Genomic DNA, 20,484 nt, shown 5'->3' on the forward strand with positions numbered 1-20,484 from the left:
TTTCTTGCTTGACTTGTTAAAACTTTATAAAAAATGCTCATATAGACGTTTTCAAACTCTTTCGAAATGAAGCACCATATTTTCACCCCATAAAGAAGTACCAATATCATGACTTAACTTTTAAATTCGAAACCATTTGAGTGTTCTTAAAAGCACAATACATAAGTAAGAATACAATGAGTTGAGGTTACTGTTAGTGTGACACTAAAGTTATAACAATTCCAATTGATCATAAATGTACTTGATGTGATTGATATTGAATCCAATGTCTTTGGTGAGCAAAAAAAACCAGTCTTTAACCATGGAAAACATTTCTTCTTATATTTATAAGCAACATACAAAATTGTTGTACTTATGAATGTAAGAAAAGAATGGGTATACTAAATGTTCCTAAGTATGCTTTTGATTAATACATTGAGCTCATTCAAAATAAGCTGCAATAACGTAACATAAACTTTTGGGTACAGAGTTTACAAATGGGATACAAGATAATCCCATAAAATGCAATGATCCACCTGCTAAACAAATTCTAGGTACCACCACTTAGTGGACTCCTGTGTTTCTTAATATCAACAAGAGGCTGCATAGGAGCTCTAGGTGCCCCTACAGCTTAACACTTAATACATATGAATTTGACTTGCCAGAGCAGTTGGATTACATCGGGATGAAAGGGCTCTTTTGAGTTATGCGAATGTCACAGTGATTGTGTAGCAAATACATTCACATCCACCCAAAAATTCACTCAAATGGTTGCACTGTACACTTCTTGATCTCATTATATCTCTATTCATAGATCTGGATATTCATACAAACTGCATGGCAAGTTTGAAAATGTGGTATTTATAATTTCTTCCATCCCTCAAATAAATCTTCATTGAGACGTCCTTTGTATCAACTCAAACCACTGTAAATTTTAAAATCACTTATTAATAATAGGTTTTCCATATAACCAGTGACATCATTTATTAATAATATATGCCAAGGCTTAAAAGGCAATGTTATGTCCCATTTATATGTACAATGAAGTTAAATGCATTATTGATTTGAAAAGCCAGGTTATGTTCCAGTTATACTGACAGAATGTTATCACATTATTGGCCGATAAGGAGAAAATTACCTGACGTAGGAGGTCAACAAGCGTTCGAGGAAGTTCCTCGATGTTTCTCAAAAGAATGTAATATGGAAACGGGAAACTATCAATGTACTTTGAAAATGTAGGTGTTCCACCATTGAATGTCACTGACTGCATAAGGATGATGTACAGAACCCATCAGTTCAAAAATATGCTTCTCATAAATGAAAGATGACAAAGCATTTCAATATAACCATACCTGGACATCCATGATAGACTCATGCATATTGTCGAGTACAATAAATGCTACCATTTGCCCTCGAGAAACAGCTTCCCGAATACAACGACGAAGAGTTTCCTAAAACAATTAAAAACATAATAAATAACCAAAAGGGTGTAAACAATCTAACTCTTGTAGAGTTGGGGTATGTGGAAACGGGGATGACAGGTTATGTATGCACTGAAGAGAAAACTATATTAATCAACTAAAGATCATCAATTGAACACAATGGGCCAAGTGGGTCTTATATACAAGTACTCAAGGGATTGCCACATTACATGTAGTTGGTGGAATCTACACATAGATATCCAGTTGAGTATGATTCTGTCATAAGAATATCTAATATTCTTTGACCACATTTACACTTGACAACTAGCTAGATATCACAATCTAGTTCTTCGTGTAACTAGATAGTTCACATGGATTGCAAGAAAGTGTGTAGGCACACTTTTTCACACATTGTGCTTTTCTTCATAAACACATGTTCACACGAGAAAGCTCAAACCTTTTCATGAAATCGCCCATCAGCTATGATTAAAACAAGTTGACGAAGTTGATGGTGTCCAGAGGGCCTAGTAGAAGACTTTGAAACAACATCTAGCATACATGTCAAATATTGCAGCAGATCAACCATTGGTTCATCAGCTATTGTGTTGTCTTGCCTGAATGTAAATTGTGAAATCATCTGGAATATAAAATAGAATACTATTAAATTAAAGATTAGTCTGAATGAGCTATAATTGATCAAGACTGAAAGAAAACTTACCTCAATTCCAACTTCCGAAGAAAAGGGAGTATCAAAATCTTGTAGAATTTTCACATTTCCCTTCTGTCCAAAGCTAGCAACAGCCATTTGTCCAACTTCTAATGTAGACATGGCCCTACAGATTGTGATCAATGCTTCAAGAGCCATATGGCCACAATGACTTTCAGACATACTTCTTGAGTCATCAATCGCAAGAACTACTTGATACTGTCTTTTACTTGGCTTTGTCCGCCTCAGCCAAATCTTGTCCTTCCGGAATTTGCTTGCAATGTATGGAATTACCTGATGGAAAGCAAATGTTACCTCCACTTTTGCAGTAATTCATAAGCCACTTTATTTATTCACCCATACCTTTTTCAGATTGATCCTTTTCCCTGTCCTGTAATCCCCTTCAAGTCTTGCTGCTAATGTAGGTTCCATGATGAGTCGGAGTTGCTCACTCAATTCTTGTGAAAGTCGGGATGTTATCTGCTCATATTTAAACCAAATGACCCTTGCTTTATCATAGCTTTGTGAAATTTCTTGCAGATTAGCCTCTAACTCCTTTCTGATAATGTGAACATCTAAACAGCGTGCTTCTACATTCAGAAGACTTAAAGTGCCACTTTCAGGAGTCACATTATCATGTTTTGTAGACACGTAGCTTTCAAGACGGTCTGTAGTTCTGTCATTCTCTGGCTGATTTTTATCCTTTTCAGTGTCCTCATTAGAGATATTATGAATTTCTTCCATTACCGTTGTTTCCACATGAGTTTCTGTTTTGGTTTTTGAGATATTTTGCATCCTCTTTTCCAGTGTCCTATTGTCTTGTTCTTCCTCTTGCATGGTGTCCATCATTGATACATCATCCTTTGAATATGATGCATCCTTTGTTTCTTGATCGGACTGTTCTGGGATATTTTCTTCTGCTTGATCAGCAGTAGCTGATCCAAGGGCCTGTGCAGTGCTGGCTTGATTGTCTTCCACATACTGGTAATCATTTCCTTCTTCAACTGACATATCTTCCAGCTGAACATCTGTGTCAGATTCCATGTTCCCTGCATCTTTTACAAGGACTCTTTCCTTCCATTCCTTCAATGCATCTCCTAGGCTTCTTAGAGGGTTCGCATCAAGTCCAACACTTCTCTTCGTTTCCATCTCACTTGCTGACGATGAGTTATCTGTTTTCTGACCATCAGCAGCTTCACCAGTTAGCTGTTCCCCATCACTAGTCATCAAAGATGATCCAGTGTTGATCTGGGAATTTTCCTCCTGGAGTGCAGATGATTGTGACAAATCTGTTGGAAACACAGATGGAGATTCTATCATCAAATTCTGTGGTTTGCTCGGTTCTCTGACATCATTTGCATTAGCACCTTGAATGTTGCAAACCTCTGACATTTGCCCTGATTTTGGTTCTCCAGAATCTTGATTTCCACAATCTTCATCCTGGGATTTGACTTCTTCAGTGTTTTCCACTGAATGTGAATCAGACTTTTCTTGATGCGTTTCAGCAATTGTGTCTTCCAAACCTTCTTGATGATGTTCATCACTTACTTCTAGATCTCTTTGCTTATGATCGTCAACTTCCATCTCATCAGTCCGATCTTCCACATCATCAGCAGTTGTCTCAACACCCTCCTCATTGTCTGAATTATGTCCATCGTTAAGCTCTGTAGGCTCAACAGATGGTTCCACTCCACTTGGGGGTTCATATGCATCTTCTTTATCCAGCGACAAGTTTTCAAGTTCATCTTCAACTTTCTCATCAATATTTTTATCCAATGAACTTTCTAGACAACTCTGATCATGGTTTTGTTTTTTCTCATCTTCCTCATGGCTTTCTGATGCCTTATCATCATTAGATTCTTTGGCTCGAAGCTCTAAATCATCCACAATACTTTGAACAGATGCCCCAGTTTCATATTTCTCTTGTGCGTCATTCTCTAGTTCATCGCCATCATTTGTCCAGAGTTTTTCATCCAGGATATCCTCGTTCTCACCATTGTCCCCCATTTTGGACTCTAGCTTCTGATCAGTATCATCATTATCATCTTCATCATTATTCTCATCTGATTCACTCTGGCTGACATCCATCAGCTCACCTTCAAAATCATCATTCATCTCAATGCCTTTTGAGGTGTCTGTTTTGTCTGTCTGTGTGTTCTGCTCTTCTACCCCCTGCACAAAGGTAGCTTAATTTACAATTTCAACAGAAAATTTCCTGAAGGTTATGTATTTACATTGGCACATACCTTTTGTGAACTACCAAGCAGCTGTTCCTCATCTTCTATCTCATTACTAACGTCCGTTCTTCCCTCTCCTTCACCCATACCAGTCCCATGAGCATCTTTCTCATCGCAAGCATTCTCCTCCACTTCATCATGTCTCTTGCAAAATCCATCTTTATACAAGGTGCAGAATATATTGGATAGTATGTACGACAACTTGGATATCTGAAAAAGGCAGTGAGTTATTATATAAAAAACTACAAGATGCACAAGCAAGTGGATGATGCATGAGAAGATACAAAAATGGTTGCAAGCATTGTTGCCTGCCCTATAGCAATCTTACATTATTGAAATAGAGGTATCTCAAGATGAATTCTAGCACAGGAGGCATGTACAGCCTAAGCAGTAATAAAGCTAGAAAATTATAATAAAACCCCAAAGACAGAAAAAGATGTCCAATTTTACCCTAAACGCCTATAATTTCCATAAATGAATACTACGAATTTGAGATGATATGCTAGACAGCACAAACTGTGGAGGACGCTACTTACTACTCTAGGATTTTCAATTCTTAAGTTGTAAAAGGAATTATATTGTAGCCCTTCAGTTGTTTTGTACTTAGTCCTTTAAAAATAATGCAGAGGTCATACTTGTTTTGTATACTGAAAAAGCCAGGTCATACTATAATTACCTTTACTAGCTTCAGAATGAAACACAAACACATCTATTATGAAATCTGGTAAGAATTTGACCCAAAAGAAAGTACAATATGCCTGGTAATATACTGAAGCATTTTTGCATTGTAAATGCCATTATATCTTCAAAAATTAGAAAAAACCACATAATGCTACAGGAATCAGGTGCATATCATGGAGAGATTGTTCAAGGCAGGAGATCAAGATATTCACTTACAGATTTATGAAATTTTATATAATCAATAAAGATGGTTAACCCAGCAGCAGTTATGAACTTCAACAACCCAGCTATAATTACAAAATCTTTCTTCAGTAATAATATTCCTGTCACATCCTTGGATCTTATTTGTCGAACCTACATGTTGGAAAATAGCATAATCAAAGGATTAATGCAGCTTAAACTACAAGTAGTTAATCATTATGCATTAAACTAAACTGATGAAGCTTACACCAATCGTGATTGTTGAAACAACACTTGCGTAAAGCTTTTCGAGCCGAAGAGCTAACATTTGGTCCTCTAGCAGAGAGGCCCAAGATTGTATGGTTTCACATTGTGTGGTCATGGACGTTACATCCATGTCCTGAGAAAGACTTCCCATTTCAATAAATTTTGAAGCTATTCTGTCCTTTAGTCTGGTAAGTTCTTGCACAGAAAGAAGCACTTCAGATAATAGCTTTTCCCGTTGCATCTCATATTCACCATCTGACCTTGACCATTTCCCAAGATTTGCTGATTCACAGTTTTTCAGTTGCTTCTCAAAGTTTTCAGACATAATCATACCCTATATCATGAAAACAGATATAAAAAGTTACAATTAAGATAAACTTATCTTACATGCCAAATGGTTTCAAAATTACCTGCCCAATTTCGTGACAGAGTGGATTCATTCCAGGAGAATTCAACTTGTGTTGATTAAGTAGGTTGTCCGTAATGACCTTTGCTTCTCTTATAGATGAAAAGTTATCATATATTAACTTTTCCACACTAGGTGTGATAAAAACCGGCCAGGATGACTTCAATTCATTAGTACAGAACAGTTGAATGCCAGAGACAAGAACTGTGTCAATCTTGCTCTGAAAACAATAGATCATGATTCTACATGAGGTTACGAAACACATGAAAATGCAAATAAATTGAAGGTAGAAATAAACCTTGCAGGAACTCAAGATGGACATGACATTCTCAACAGCATGTTTTATGGATGTTAGCTTAGTTGGACCAGCCACCTGAGGGCCGTCTTGAAAAGGTTTTGCCTTTTTATAAAAGATCAATGTCTCAGTACACGTGTTACTAATAGAGTCCAGAAATTCCTGCACAAAGTGTCCATGATTAATTAAGTTTATCAATAAGCTAAGCTGATGCACTTTATATAATTTCAGTACCTTTTGCATCCATAACCAGCTCCGTAAGCAATCTGACTCCCCTAAGTGAAATTCCCCACTATCCAGCTTGCCTAAACAAACATGAATGCAATTTCAATGCAACAGAAAGAAAGATATATATATTAACAGAATATGAAAACATTTCCAGTCCAGTTCTCTGAAAGGAAATATGCTTCAGTATGATTAACAAAAGTGTTTCTTTTATTTTTGAATCCTGTCACCATGTCTTCAATGCTTGCAATGAAATTCTTGGATAGGATTCTTCGTTTTTAACAAACATGTTTACACTAATAAGTGAATCATCTACATCTATCCTCAGTCGAATGAATATGCTATCCGAGGAATTCTTCAACCCAAGTCAGTTAAAAAGGCTCAAAATCTATAGTTGTGCGATATAGTAGTTCAATCATCTGAATGAAAAGCCAAATGTGTTTTTAGTCTATGCGTAAATGCTGTCTGAGCCAGATCTCCTCATCATATATAGTTCAATCATCTGAATGAAAAGCCAAATTTGTTTTCAGTCTGAGCCGGATCTAATAATCCTCTTCATTGATATCATGTCTGGTGCAAAAACTCATAGTTACCTCTCTTTATCAATTGTTGGTGTGCCAAAGCAAGTTGGCATGCCTGAGAACTTAGATTTTATTTAATGGAACATTAGTCCAATAGATAAATGACTCATAGTTCAATTCATGCGCAGTTTATTGTGGTCAAACTAAATAAACAATTCCCTCTTCTACAATTATGAAGTTGAAAATGTAACATACCAAAGTCACTAACTTGCCATACAGCATTCTGAAGACGAACCAACTTCAGAGCAAATTCATCAGCGAAGCACCGCTGTCTCAGCTGGATGTAGAGTGCATGTTCCATGTATGCTGTTGATGTCCTTACCTTCACAATCACTATATTTAGGATCTCATTTTTCCCTCAGAATTCTATCGCCAAGGAAAAACAATGACATAAATCATACCTCATGAAGAGTTAGATCTTTATGATAATTCAATGCCTGAACTCTTAGCTTCTGCATAAGCGCAAGGTTCTTGTAGTAATAATCCTGTGCTCTTTTCCATAAACAAGAAATGTCCTCCAGTCCAACAATCACAAGTCCCCCAGTTCCTTCTAGGAATTCTTGGTCAACAATATAATCGGTCCAAAACTCAAGCAATTCACTGATTCTACAAACTGGCTGCTCGATCCAGTACTTGGCTGTCCTATGTTCCTGCAGGACCAGTATTAAATGTAATAAAATATTTAAGATGAACTACGAACATGATTTGCTGTCAAGAAAACGCGTGAAAAGACCTTTGGAACAGCAGATTTGAGATGGGATATGCCAAGATTCCTCAGAGTCTTCAGGAGGTCTACAAGGGACTTCTTTTTTACCATTGTTTTCTTCTCATGTTCCTGTAATTCAGCACTTCGGACTATCACAGTCTTCCCAAGATCCTCAAATTCAGAAGCTGCTCTTTGGCGAAGACTGGAAGCAAGCTCTGCAAAAACACTATTGTTAAGTAAACTCCAGAACTGTGGCAGCAAAGACGGGAGCCTATTGAAGTATGATTCAATTTTAATATCTGCAAAAAAGCCACAATGAGTCAATTATACAAATGATCATATATTTACATTTCTACTTGAAGTTTCTTTCAGTCAAGGAAAATGTACCAAGTTCATCAGAATGGCAAGAAACTCTGCTTAAAGAATGAATATCCTGCATTTTATTATGGAAAAAGGACTGCAATGTTTGACAGAAGCTCCTGCAAAACATTAAATAAATTGCTCAACATGACAGCCAACCTTGAACTTAGATATGAAAAATAATTACTACTGTGCTTACATTGTGTTCAATGTACTCCCTAAAGAAACAATGCCTTCATTTCCTTCCTTTCCAGTATGGTCCGAAGCATTCTCTTGCTCACCGAAAGAAGTCATCAAATTAACAGCATCTCCTGATTGGTTTTTTTCTAATATTATCATTAGTGCAGGTCTGCCAAGCAATGTCTGAAGCATCATAAGAAAGATGTGTTACACTACTCCCTGAAAATCCTTAGTCCAGCGCTTTTGACTATTTCACCAGCAGTGATAAGCACTTTCTTTTTAGAAAGAGTATTGAATATTTGTTCCCTTTTGGGATTAGCATGAATATGCAAATGCAGTGTACTTAATTTTACAGAGCTTATATGAGCTATGTATTAAAAGCCCTAAAAACTGCACGAGATCACACCATACTGGTTTGCATTATAAAAGGTATATTGATCCTACCATACTTCTCATTAAAAGGTTTGCATCAATGTGTAAACACTCATTATAGGTGTCTTTCCACCTATACTAGTCTGCATAGATATATAAACTCTCATTATAAAGGTTTGCATCAATATTTAAAGGCTCAGGAATATGCTATCAAAAGCACGACAAAACTTTGACAAATGCTTTCAAGCTACCTGTACAATGCTTCACAAGAAGAGCATATCATAATTCATTGCTTCCCTAGAAGGTTATTACGTCAATATAACTTGCGAACATAAAACAAGTAGACAAAATATATCAATGAGGATATTCACATCCTCAATAATGGAAATTTTCATATTAACCAATACTAGTCTTTTACAGGAAAAACAGTTAGAATGCTACCTTGTATTTCTTCACCAATTTAAAGACCCTTTTATGCATACTGTCTGCAGATGAAACCAAAGAGTAATAGCTCCGTTCATCCCACTTGTGCAACTTTATAAAATCCTGCAGCTCCTTACTTATACTACTACGTTCTGCAGCAGCATGCTCTGCTATCCTAAAAAATTTCAGCACCAACATTTATAGCATCAAAATCCCTTGTCAGGAATAATGACAGAACTAAGATTAATTCCAGCTGTCTTGAAAAGCTTACTGCGGTAGAAATTGAGAATAGTATTTGATGATGTTCGTAAGAATCCTTGAGATATTATCTGTGCCAGAACTGCATTGGCATTCCATTGAAAAACATTACTAACATACTATAGGACTTGGGATCAAATATGTATTATATGCACTGTGACCTACAAAAAAAATACAAAGTCTAAAAAGGACCAGAAAACCACGACATAGAAGAACGAAAGAAAGATATATTAATGTCTTTTAAGAGGAAAAATGGCCAATAAGACCAAACAAGAGATTACATCATAAGTGTTATCTCGTCTTTAAGAACAAAAAAATAAAATAAATATTACTCAGCAAATATAAAAGTAAATACGATTAAAAGAGACGAGGGGATCTAGTTTTCAGCACATGTGAGATTCTCAAGTTAGATATATTATAACTTTTGTCTTCAAAAGATCTCTAGTATAGGTAGATCCAGAATGGAGAGATCTCCGACGCAAAGGAAGCACCTGCGATGGCAAGAGATAATGGCCTTTATTTGTCAATGACAAGGACGTTGAGGTCGTGGTCCATGAGGCCAAGGCCTACATGACAAATTGCTATTGCCCAATCTATTGTAACCCCGTTGTTATGTCCTGGTTGGGAGCCCATTTGTGTATCCCTTGATTGACTTGTAGCATTAGTAGGAGTGATGGGGCTAAAGAAAGTTGTGATTGTTCTTGTGGATGAGCTTGTGTGGCTGTATTATTGTCTTTCAACAACTTTTACTTATGTCTCTTGAGTTCTAGCAAGAAAAGTCATATTCCATTACCTTGCGTAACAGGCCAAAGCATTGTTTAAAGAGGCAATGGTATCTCCCTTTGATTTCATAAAAGACACTATAGTGACAAACATAGTGTTCTTCGGATTCCACTCCTTTTAGAGGTATTTGTGTATATATGCCTACCTCAATCTCTAACTGATGTGATGAAATTCACAGCTGCCCTATCACACTGTGCAACACATAGGATAGATGCATGTCCATATAAGGTGGCCTGATGATGAACCCATCCTATGATGTGTGTACAAAGTGTCTTGTAGTGGGCCATCTTCGTACGAGTGATATTTTGGGGTGTTATTTTGTTTTCGGAGTAAATAATATCAGTTTGGGTCAGTCTATTCTTTTCCACTTTGGTCATATTTAGATGGGGAGAGTCCAAGCTATATTGAAACGGGGGTAGTGCATTTATACTTATGCCATGTGACTCGAACCATTGCTGCATTTCAGCATACCATTTTCAGCCAGTTGTCTTGATTACATAAGTGCCAACCTTGGGTAACTTCATTTAGGGACCTCCCAAAGACGTTGGATACATGTCATTGATCAAAACAATGCCTCAGTCATTATAGGTGTTGCTCCCATCTCTGCCTGGATTATATCATGGGGCACCGATGCTTTGCTCCTTATCATGTGGGCAATCATTAACACTAAAGGTCCCTCTTAATCTTTGCAATGATTTGCCTTGTTAAGACTCAGTCCCCACATTTTTACTCCATAGAGAAGAGTTGGTGTGACAAGTGTATCAAATAACAACAACAGTTGACTTCTTGACTCTTGGAGCTGCAAATTTGAACATTATCTCTAGAGAGCACCAAGCACTGCATATCCACAAGAAAGTCAGGCACAAGCAACCTTCTGTAAGGAACTCCTAGTATGTGTAGGAGCGCGTGTATTCCAACTTTTCATCTCACAAGAAGATTTCTGGTTCTGATCTTGTTACCCATGCTTGAGTGGTGTTAACACCTTTACTTGAGTTTTAGATTATTCCTATATATTTGCAGTCCTTCTGGAGAGTCAGATCAGCACAATGTCATCAGCATACAGTAATCAGTATGGTTATACTCACCAAGCATTCTCTACGCCGCCAAATTTCTATGTAATGTGATATCTCCTCAACATACCAACCCAAGAGAGTAAGTGATAGAAGGCATGCTTGTTTTACTCCATTTGTGCGAGTCCACAGCCTCAACAACCTATTGGAGATTACAATTTTCCTGATATAGAGACACCAAGGGCTTGTGGTCACTGCACAAAACAGAATGTGGTAGTTTTGCTTATTTGAAATCCACAAAGCAACAATAGATCCTCTTTCTATTGGTTCTGCCGTTCCCAATAAGGGCTTGGAGGGTCAATATGTGATCCAAAGTCATGACAGCCATTTATCTCTGCCCATACACTCAACTCTGACTACAACCAAGTAATCGCCAATCATGATTGCCCTATAATTGCATCATGGGATCTCCACCCTTGAAGATTGGCACACATTGTATGCTCAGTCAAGCTAGTAGGAAGCCTTCACATATAGCACTATCAGAGATGTATGCTAGGAACTGGAACAAGGTTTCATGGGCACAGATAAAGTGCTTACCAACATCAATCATGATCCTGAAACTTTAAAAACTGTAACCGATCTTTCCAAATTCATACATTTTGTGAAGTCAAAAAGATGGATTAATTTGGGCATGAGCCATGTGGGAGTGATAGTGGGGACTGCTGAGGATATTCTATAGTACCTTAGCATATTCGTGCCACCACTGGGAACAGTCAGTCATGTGGTACATTGCCTCTCATTAAACATTTTCCATGCTCATTTACTTTCATGTCCTAGGAACAAGCAATACAGGTGTATCCTAGGAACATTAAATATGATCTCTTCATCTTCCTCACAAGACATTGGAAGGTTTTTCTTGCTTGTTTGTGCGTACAAATTCCCCAAGCTACTTAACATTGCAGGTGTGTCCTTGTAAATAAAGAAGGAAAGACTGCAACATCTGTATATAAGACCAAACAAGAGTTTACTTCTTAATTTTCTGTTTTGAAAATCAGGAAGTGAAACATTTATTGTCTATTTTTAATTCAAACATCTCTTGGAAAGAATCTCTTGCTTCATAGAAAAACGGAAATGAAGTATACTCGCATCAGAATTATATATATAATGATAAAAAGTAAGAAAGACAACACTTCATTGTAATAGAATTAGCAAAGAGAATAACTTGTTTTACCTTTTTAGAATGTAAAATTCACCACAAAAACCCATCAGGATTTCCAACCGCTTCTTATATTCTCCTAATGTCGATGTTTGCATATACTCCTCCAGACTGCAATAAGGACAAACACACGATGAAAATGAATATATGCCATATAGAATTAATGGCAAAACAAAACACATCTCTTCTAGGGTACCTCGCAATTGTAGGTTCCAGTTCGCACTCTGAACTTAATCCAGAAGCTGGATGCAGCACTTTATACAATGGAAACCATAACTGCAGGAACATTATATAAAACTAAGAAAGGGTTCATCCTGAAACGATCCTATATTCAGAGTACCGATGTAAACAGACAAGGGTTGCAAACTGCAAGTTGCTTACCTTATCAGCTTGAGTCTCACATTCAAGTTCCACCTTTTCGAGCAAAACAGTCCAGTATTGGAGCTCAAACCTTCTCCATCGTGACACCAAGTATTGTAAACCATCCAAGATCACTACAGAATTGAAAGTATTAGGCCCAAAGAATATAATTAAAATAAGACATTCGTACACAGTGGCATAAAAAAGCATTTCCTTGTTCTCAAATTACCAGCTAATGACAAATGCTTTGGAGAATTCTCCTCCCATAACTGAGCTTTTGAAAGAAGATGCTCTACTCCAGTCAAGGCCTGCCAATATTTAAAATCAGTTTGGGGTCTGACCAATAATGGTACACGTCAAGAATTCCAGTAATCTATATTAACCTTCATGAGAGGAACAGTAATGGGTAGAGATAGCAGAGCTTGTACACCACGCATTAGCTGAAGCAGAGAAGGTTGGTCTGGCCACTCAGCAAGAAGTTCAGAGATTCTGTCTTTTAAGCTTGCCAATGGATTCAAAAGACATGCCAGTTCTACTGGACATGCATCCTGTAAAAAAATTCAATGATCTTGTAACGAATTTTTAATTTGTGTAAATATTGGTCTTTCCAATTCCAAGTATTAAAGACTACAAACCTGATATATGTTGAAGCTCTTTGCATTTTCGGCAGGTGTCAAAAGTTTTTCATGCTCCAAAGAAAGCATTAGCATATGAGATGAAATTATTTTCTCATTCACACTTGCTGGGAGTAGAGCTCCTACACCTGAAATATACGACACATGTATGCTGAAAACATGCTGGAAATTACTGATCATAAAGGAGACATATACACTCCACAAGTAGAATTCTGTTCCTTCAAGCCCATTACCCAATATTTCCTAGTTCTCATCACATAGATCTCTTTTGAAAAGGATTGTATCAAATCGCTTAAGTAGACCCTTAGAGAATCATATTCTATTAATCAATTGTAAAAGTTATGCAGACAGAATGACATATAAACATATACTACAAAAGGCAACCTTCAAGAATAGTTGCCCCTGCATCATATGCAAAAGTAAAAGTACGTAAGTGTTGCTCATCGGAAATAGCCATCGAATCGAATTCCTGAAATCATGTAGAAAGTGTAACAATTTCAGAATATTAACATTACGAATTTTCAGGATATCAACAACATCACCATTAGCTTGAAAGGAGCAAGGAGCAAAACTGAGAAATCAAGCTCACCATTTTCCGACGATTCCAAAGACCAAAAGCACTATTATGTAAATCAGTAATTTCCCTGCTGATAACTTCTCCATATTCCTTCCACACCTGGTCTAAGACATTAAAGCTTTTATCATCTGTCACTATGATCTTTTCATCCTCAGGTAGTTCCTGCAGAGCATGGAATTAATATTAGATGGAGAGATCTTATTTAACATTAGGAAAACTAAATAACATGAAGTGCCAATATTAACTATCGAAATTTATCTTTACATACCACCTCTGAAGATTCATTTTGAGAATCAAAAGTCCCTATATAGTCAGGGAACATCTCTTTGTAAAATTCCTCGTCATGATCTAATTCTGAACCCATTGAATGTGAACCCTGCTTGAATTGTATCAAAGCATGTTCTTCATCCATCTTTGCATCTCTTTTCTCCACCATCTCACTCCAAAACACAGAGACTGCGTGAAACACTTCCATAAGAACCTGGAATCACCAACATAAGACTGCGTGAAACACTTCCAAAACACAGAGACATGCTGAAATAGTTTAAAAAAGGAAGGAAAGTCAAAGCATGGTCCCATTCACAAGTGACTGTGGCACCCTGAATTCCTCAAGTGACTCTGCCACTCAATGATGATGGACATCAAGAAAATGGCTCCATCAAATATAAGTTTCAGCCTCAGGTCTCACCTTCAACGATTCACCATATGTCATACGAGAATGCATTACTTTTTTCTTGATGTATGCTATTGTAGAGCGGAGAACCTTGACCTTCAGCTTTGTGAGCAAAACCTGTAATAGGTATTCTGTTTAGATGAAACGACAAACCCATGGCTGAAAAATTCCAACAAATAGTTTTCAGCTTAATTCCATAAATCATAACAAACTAATTCTAAAATTTAATTTTGAAGTGTTCACTGTTTAAGTTCATATTCACATGTATCATTAATTGAGGCTATATTGTAATTAACCTTCACGCCTAGGAGTGTTGTTTATCAATACTTGCACATCAAGCTATGCTACTTTGTGGATTTCCGAAAAGCCTTTGCCTTTGACATCTGCCACGTGCTTGGCTTATGCAACGGCTAGAAGTCCTTGGTGTTCCTACAGATATGCAACGGGGAATCTATGCACTCTATGGCACTCTATGAATCCGTGTCAGGAAAAGTGCGGTCTTCCAAGGGTTTGTCAGAGGCGGTGGCTACCACAATCGGAGTGAAGCAAGGATGCCCACTATCACCCAATCTCTTCGGTCTCTATATAGACAAGGTATCAAATTACATAGAGAGTTTGGGGGTTCGGGAGTTTGCCTAGTAAGTATAGTTATACAAATATTACTATATACTGATGATATTGTGCTAAGTATAAATACAATACCCCCATTCCAATATAGCTTGGACTCTCGCCATCTAAATATGACCAAAGTGGAAAAGAATAGACTGATCCAAACTGATATTATTTACTTCGAAAACAAGATAACACCCCAAAATATCACTGGTACGAAGATAGGGAGATACCATTGCCTCTTTAAACAAGGCTTTGGCCCACTACGCAAGGTAATGGAATGTGAGGACCAACACTGCATAGGACTTTTCTTGCTAGAACACAAAGAGAGAAATAGGGAAATGTCGTTAGAAGGACAACAATACAGCCACACAAGCTCATCCACAAAGAACAATCACAACTTTCTTTAGCCCCATCACTCCTACTAATGCTACAAGTCAGTCAAGGGATACATAAATGGGCACCCAACCAGGACATAACAAAGGGGTTACAATAGATCAGTCAATAGCAATTTGTCGTGCACGTAGGCCCCAGCCCCATGTCATCGACTGATAAAGGCTATTATCTCCTGCCATCGAAAGTGACCTCTCCATTCTGGATCGACCTATGCTAGAGATCTTTCGAAGACAAAAGTCATAATATACCTAACATGAGAATCTCACATGAGCCGAAAACCAGATTCTTTCGTCTCTTTTTATCTTATTTACTTTTATATTTACTGAGTAATATTTAGTTTATTTTGATTTGCTGTTCTCAAAGACAAGACAACACTTAAGATGGAATCTCTTGTTTGGTCTTATTGGCCATTTTGGCATCTTAAAAGACATTAATATTTCTTTCTTTCTAACATTCCTAACAGTGCTCTAATATTTAATTCCATTCATACCTCTTTTTCCTTTTCATCAGTTGCCTGAATACCTCTACACTCCATTGACGCAATGAATCCTTTTCCCAGAAAATAATCTGCATAGACCATATCAACTGAAACATTCTTCTGCTTTTTATCACAGAATATGTCACTCCTGCTTGGATACTCCATTAGCGCACAGAGGGCTTCCTGCAAATGTGCATGACGTATCCAAGTTAAGATATTAAACAAATAACGTATCCAATCATTGTGTATGATATAATTCGTTATCTATGTATTACTTACATGCAAGTAAATTTCATCTGTAACTGTAGACCCATACTTTAAGAATTTTTCTTGCAGGAAAGAAGACAGAAGCAATGATAACCCCAACTTTAATTCAAATACAAACAATTGGATGGGCTGTGCAAGATCTTGATAATCTGGATAATCAGATTTTAGACGACATATGAATTCCCAAGCAATTTCCTGCATAGAAATTTTGCATTGTTACGTCTATATTAACAATAATCAATAGAGCCAGAAAAAAAATGCATGAGTTCTTTGCAACCTGCCACTGGTATATTTCATGCATAATTTGGTCTATTGATAGATTTCCAAGCCCATGCTCTAGTTGAGCAATCCAGGTAAAGGTGTTGCCAACACTATCCAAAGACTTGACAAACCGCTCAATCTCCTTAAACAAGGTTTGAATTTTTCCAGCTTGACTACGATAGACACACTTCAAATTATGGAGCAACGTTAGACTACATTTACGAGTATTTACTGTTGACAACGTCAAATTAAAACATTATAATTTTCAGATGTCTTGTATGCATTTTACACCTTAGAAGCAGCATCAGACCTCTCTGCTTCTAGCTCTTTGATCTTTAACTCCAGTTCAGAATAACATCTTGTCTTTGAGCCTCCTCTTATAATACAATCACTCTGCTGCCTTACCTGAAAGAAACAATCCACCATCGTTAAGCACAAGGTACAGAAAATTGCTTCATAGGTGTGCCTCTTTATACATTGATTTGGATGGTACCTCTAACTCAAGCTTTACATCTGCAATTTGCTGTGAGATGATTTCATACTCATAAGAATATTTTGTTACAGGATCATAAGGTATGTCCGGTAACATTAACCTTAAACGTATAGACCCCAACAGTATCCATACCTTTGCAAGAATAGATTGGGCCTCTGTAAACATACGTAATCTCACATATCATTATATACAAATATTTGATGATAACCATAAAAGAATGTTAAATACCTGTGTACAATAACTTTAGGTGCCACTTGCCATACAACAAATCTACACAAAGATCAATATGAGTAGTAACTAAAGACACAAATTTCTGATCACTTGACTTCCTTAAAAGAACTTGAAGCAGCGGGATTATTTTCCTGCCAGCTTTGTCATCCTGAAAATAATCCATAGACATGGTAAGATTGAAATATGAGGTCATCAATGACAGTCTTTACCAGGTACACAGCAATCAGACAGAAAACATCAAAATAATACCAGAATGCAGGGAAAAAAGATAATTTCTAAAGAAGGTAAGGAGTGTTGTACAAGACACCTGTAGTTTTTCCAGATGTAAATTCGTTACCAGCCACTGCAATTGGACTCTTTCACATTCCGTGAACGTCTTAGCATAAGCGGTTATTATCTATACAACAAAACCGAAAATAATCTTTGGGAACCCACTAAAGTGCTTGAGTGGATAAAAGGACAATCGAGAAAAGGTTTGGTACCTGACAAAAAACTGAGCTAGCTAAGAGAAACTCAGCTTTCTCACAGTTTTGAATTCCTTCTCTTCTGCTCCATAAGACTTTCCCAACTACACTAAGTTCCGCAACCTTAACATTATACTCACTCACAGGCATTGTACTCTTTCTGCACCAAACATTTCAGTATCACAATTTTAGCACAATAAAAAACGACACAAAAAGAACCCAACATAAAATCTAATAACAAGAAAATGCACTCACATTAAGCTTGCTAATTTTGCACTGTCAGATGCATTATAGAGATGAGTTGGGCCTACATTTGCATTCCTTACAAGAGATACATGATCCTGAAAGCTCGCGAGTTTCCAGATATTCAAATACAAATGGAAAGAGAAAACCCGCTAAACAATGAAGTATAATGATAAATAGTATACATCTCGACAACATTTAGTTCATTGCATGACAACAATTGTCGTCCGGGCATACCAGATCATTTACTTGGTAATTATTCCAAGAAGTGGGGTGCCAATTATAATATAGCTGATGAGCAACATTTCGAAAATGTTTTGTCAATAAATTCTTTTCAATCTCTCCATCTGAAATATAGCAGGCCAGTAACAGAAATTAGATCAGATGGTTTTCCCGACATCATCAAGATGGAAATCTACATTACCTATATAAACAAATCAACAAGTAAAATATAGAAAGTAGATCAAGAACTTCCATAACTCCTCAACCCAAAAAACAGACAATGGGCAAAAAACAAGGAAAATGGGTAGTCTATGGTCATGGCACTGCTGTCCAATAAGAAATCAGACAATGGGCAACACAGATACAACTCTCCCTCCTAACCTATCTGGTAGACGAGCCAAAAATGCTATCAAACTCACATTCGTTTCTTGTTGATGTTACCAATAAATTACAGGTTGGACAAGTAGGGAACCAGCCACAAACATTCTAAAGGGGTTACAGCTACAGAGACCTCTATATCTTGGACAACATCATTTTCAAAAACTTTAAAAGCCAGAAGTTTAGGTTCATCTAAGCTCAAAATGATGTTTGGTTACACATCAGAATATATCAACATTTTTCTTCAAGAGCATTGATCTGCTTAGCCCAGCGTTTGATCTATAGCCATAGTACATTAGCCACTTTTGTTAATTTATTTATGTGTACGTTGGTTTATTATCCAAGTTGAGAACATTTTCAGATGTAATCTCTCATTAGCTCCATAGTGAGTAAATGGTAAACCTAGCTCCACCCCCCTGATGCACATTCAGAGCAGACTTCCTGCTACATCAATCATAAGATAAGCAGGCAAATTTATTTTTCTTTAAAAGTTGAGGATAGAGCATCTTGCCTGCATTTGAATTAATGAGCCACACAAGCTGCTGATGTGGCACATAATCCATGGGAGACCTTGATGAAAATTTTATAGAAAAATCAAGAAATTCAACAAGCTCCTTCTTCACTCCAGAGAACTGTTAAATAAAAAATCATATGCTCTATATACATATTACAAAAAATTTAAAAAAGAAAGTCAAATCAATTATAGTATGATCTTCCAACCTTATCCTGAGATACATCCGATCCATTGGTATACTGCAGTTTGCTGTTTATATCAGACACCGAGGCAATTATAATCCTATCCCATCGTAAACAGAATGAATCCAGCCATTGTATAGAAGCCAAATCTTGAGGTCTTGTAGTATTGAGCAGAACATTATAGTACTCGTGATCTTCAAGGAAATGCGATGGCAAATATCTATAATCTTTAGGAATGCCTAATTGTTTAGGATTCTCAGCTTTATCTTCATTTTGCCGCCATCGGAGATCCTACAGAGATGAGAAACAAGATTAATATTACACATAACGCATCAAACTGTATATATTATGGAATGAAAAACTTCCAGAGCAGCTATACTCGAGAAGAGTAGTTCGAATTGCTAATTCAGTGGACCAATATGTACCTTTATTAAATCATTTATTTCAGGGATAGCTCTGATTGACTGATCATTCATTGCTAAATTATCCTGCCTCTGAGTTTGCATGCCACAGAGAAGCCACAATGCCATGCTTATTCCTGCAGCACAATCTTGTATTTAGTGAATTGTAACAGTAGGAATTGTATGATGCAAATGCATGTCATGCATCTCATCCGTTGATGGACAAACATGTACCAACAAATAAATTATCCATTATTTGCCGATTTGAAATCAGCCAGCCAAACCATAGCACGTAATATACTCGAATGTATTGGCAAACATTCTTTTTCATACGAATGAGAACGAATGTGTATGTTATCAAAACCTTCTTATTGTTTTTTTTACGCTTTTACCTTAAAAAAATTACCTTATAATAAATAATGAATACAAAAGTATGGTATTTGCCATACTTTGAGGGTGTTTACCATACTTGAATGATTGAAACATTCTTGAATGTGAATGCATGTATGGTACGTATGGTTCATACTATGAGCCAAACCATTAGTCACCTTGATGTTTTGTATATTTCTTTATATATATTACCTCTCTGGAGAGCAATAATTATCAAATAAAATATCCTGAATTGCATTTCTCAGAAAATTGTGATGCATTTGTCATATGCAATGAATTCGAATATCAGAACAATTATCTAGCATGCTCTAATAACAACAAACTTCAACACATCATATTTGCATGTACTAAAAGAAAGATTGCCTCGTCGAGATACAATAATAATCACCATCTAAATATATCACATCTCAAGTACAAAAAGTAA

The 20,484-nt window shown here is 36.8% G+C and overlaps 1 protein-coding gene across 1 annotated transcript in view; it reads right to left on the reverse strand.

Moving 5' to 3' along the window:
• Positions 1-391: 391 nt before the first annotated feature.
• LOC147856265 (midasin-like protein) overlaps positions 392-20,484 on the reverse strand; it is a 36,621-nt gene continuing 16,528 nt past the window's right edge. Inside the window, exons 38-79 of the mRNA XM_087329164.1 lie at positions 19,695-19,807; positions 19,294-19,560; positions 19,085-19,205; positions 18,211-18,320; positions 17,986-18,071; positions 17,749-17,890; positions 17,574-17,663; positions 17,264-17,414; positions 17,036-17,190; positions 16,834-16,947; positions 16,559-16,729; positions 16,294-16,476; positions 16,027-16,197; positions 14,547-14,648; positions 14,130-14,339; positions 13,871-14,020; positions 13,666-13,750; positions 13,282-13,409; positions 13,030-13,194; positions 12,876-12,954; positions 12,668-12,780; positions 12,483-12,562; positions 12,302-12,397; positions 9,291-9,359; positions 9,038-9,194; positions 8,244-8,407; positions 8,072-8,163; positions 7,712-7,983; positions 7,380-7,628; positions 7,174-7,300; positions 6,407-6,477; positions 6,176-6,334; positions 5,882-6,097; positions 5,473-5,805; positions 5,241-5,378; positions 4,353-4,553; positions 2,470-4,278; positions 2,119-2,400; positions 1,858-2,037; positions 1,332-1,430; positions 1,118-1,243; positions 392-904 (exon numbers count right to left, since the gene is read on the reverse strand). Coding sequence (XP_087185290.1) covers positions 872-904; positions 1,118-1,243; positions 1,332-1,430; positions 1,858-2,037; positions 2,119-2,400; positions 2,470-4,278; positions 4,353-4,553; positions 5,241-5,378; positions 5,473-5,805; positions 5,882-6,097; positions 6,176-6,334; positions 6,407-6,477; positions 7,174-7,300; positions 7,380-7,628; positions 7,712-7,983; positions 8,072-8,163; positions 8,244-8,407; positions 9,038-9,194; positions 9,291-9,359; positions 12,302-12,397; positions 12,483-12,562; positions 12,668-12,780; positions 12,876-12,954; positions 13,030-13,194; positions 13,282-13,409; positions 13,666-13,750; positions 13,871-14,020; positions 14,130-14,339; positions 14,547-14,648; positions 16,027-16,197; positions 16,294-16,476; positions 16,559-16,729; positions 16,834-16,947; positions 17,036-17,190; positions 17,264-17,414; positions 17,574-17,663; positions 17,749-17,890; positions 17,986-18,071; positions 18,211-18,320; positions 19,085-19,205; positions 19,294-19,560; positions 19,695-19,807 — 7,859 coding nt within the window. The 3' untranslated portion in view covers positions 392-871. The remainder of the gene's footprint in view (positions 905-1,117; positions 1,244-1,331; positions 1,431-1,857; positions 2,038-2,118; positions 2,401-2,469; positions 4,279-4,352; positions 4,554-5,240; positions 5,379-5,472; positions 5,806-5,881; positions 6,098-6,175; positions 6,335-6,406; positions 6,478-7,173; positions 7,301-7,379; positions 7,629-7,711; positions 7,984-8,071; positions 8,164-8,243; positions 8,408-9,037; positions 9,195-9,290; positions 9,360-12,301; positions 12,398-12,482; positions 12,563-12,667; positions 12,781-12,875; positions 12,955-13,029; positions 13,195-13,281; positions 13,410-13,665; positions 13,751-13,870; positions 14,021-14,129; positions 14,340-14,546; positions 14,649-16,026; positions 16,198-16,293; positions 16,477-16,558; positions 16,730-16,833; positions 16,948-17,035; positions 17,191-17,263; positions 17,415-17,573; positions 17,664-17,748; positions 17,891-17,985; positions 18,072-18,210; positions 18,321-19,084; positions 19,206-19,293; positions 19,561-19,694; positions 19,808-20,484) is intronic.

Source organism: Azolla caroliniana, unplaced genomic scaffold (genome assembly GCF_043228905.1).
Source record: "Azolla caroliniana isolate FFs.n. ecotype wild unplaced genomic scaffold, voAzoCaro1.0.p SCAF_13, whole genome shotgun sequence".
Taxonomy (NCBI): Eukaryota; Viridiplantae; Streptophyta; class Polypodiopsida; order Salviniales; family Salviniaceae; genus Azolla; species Azolla caroliniana.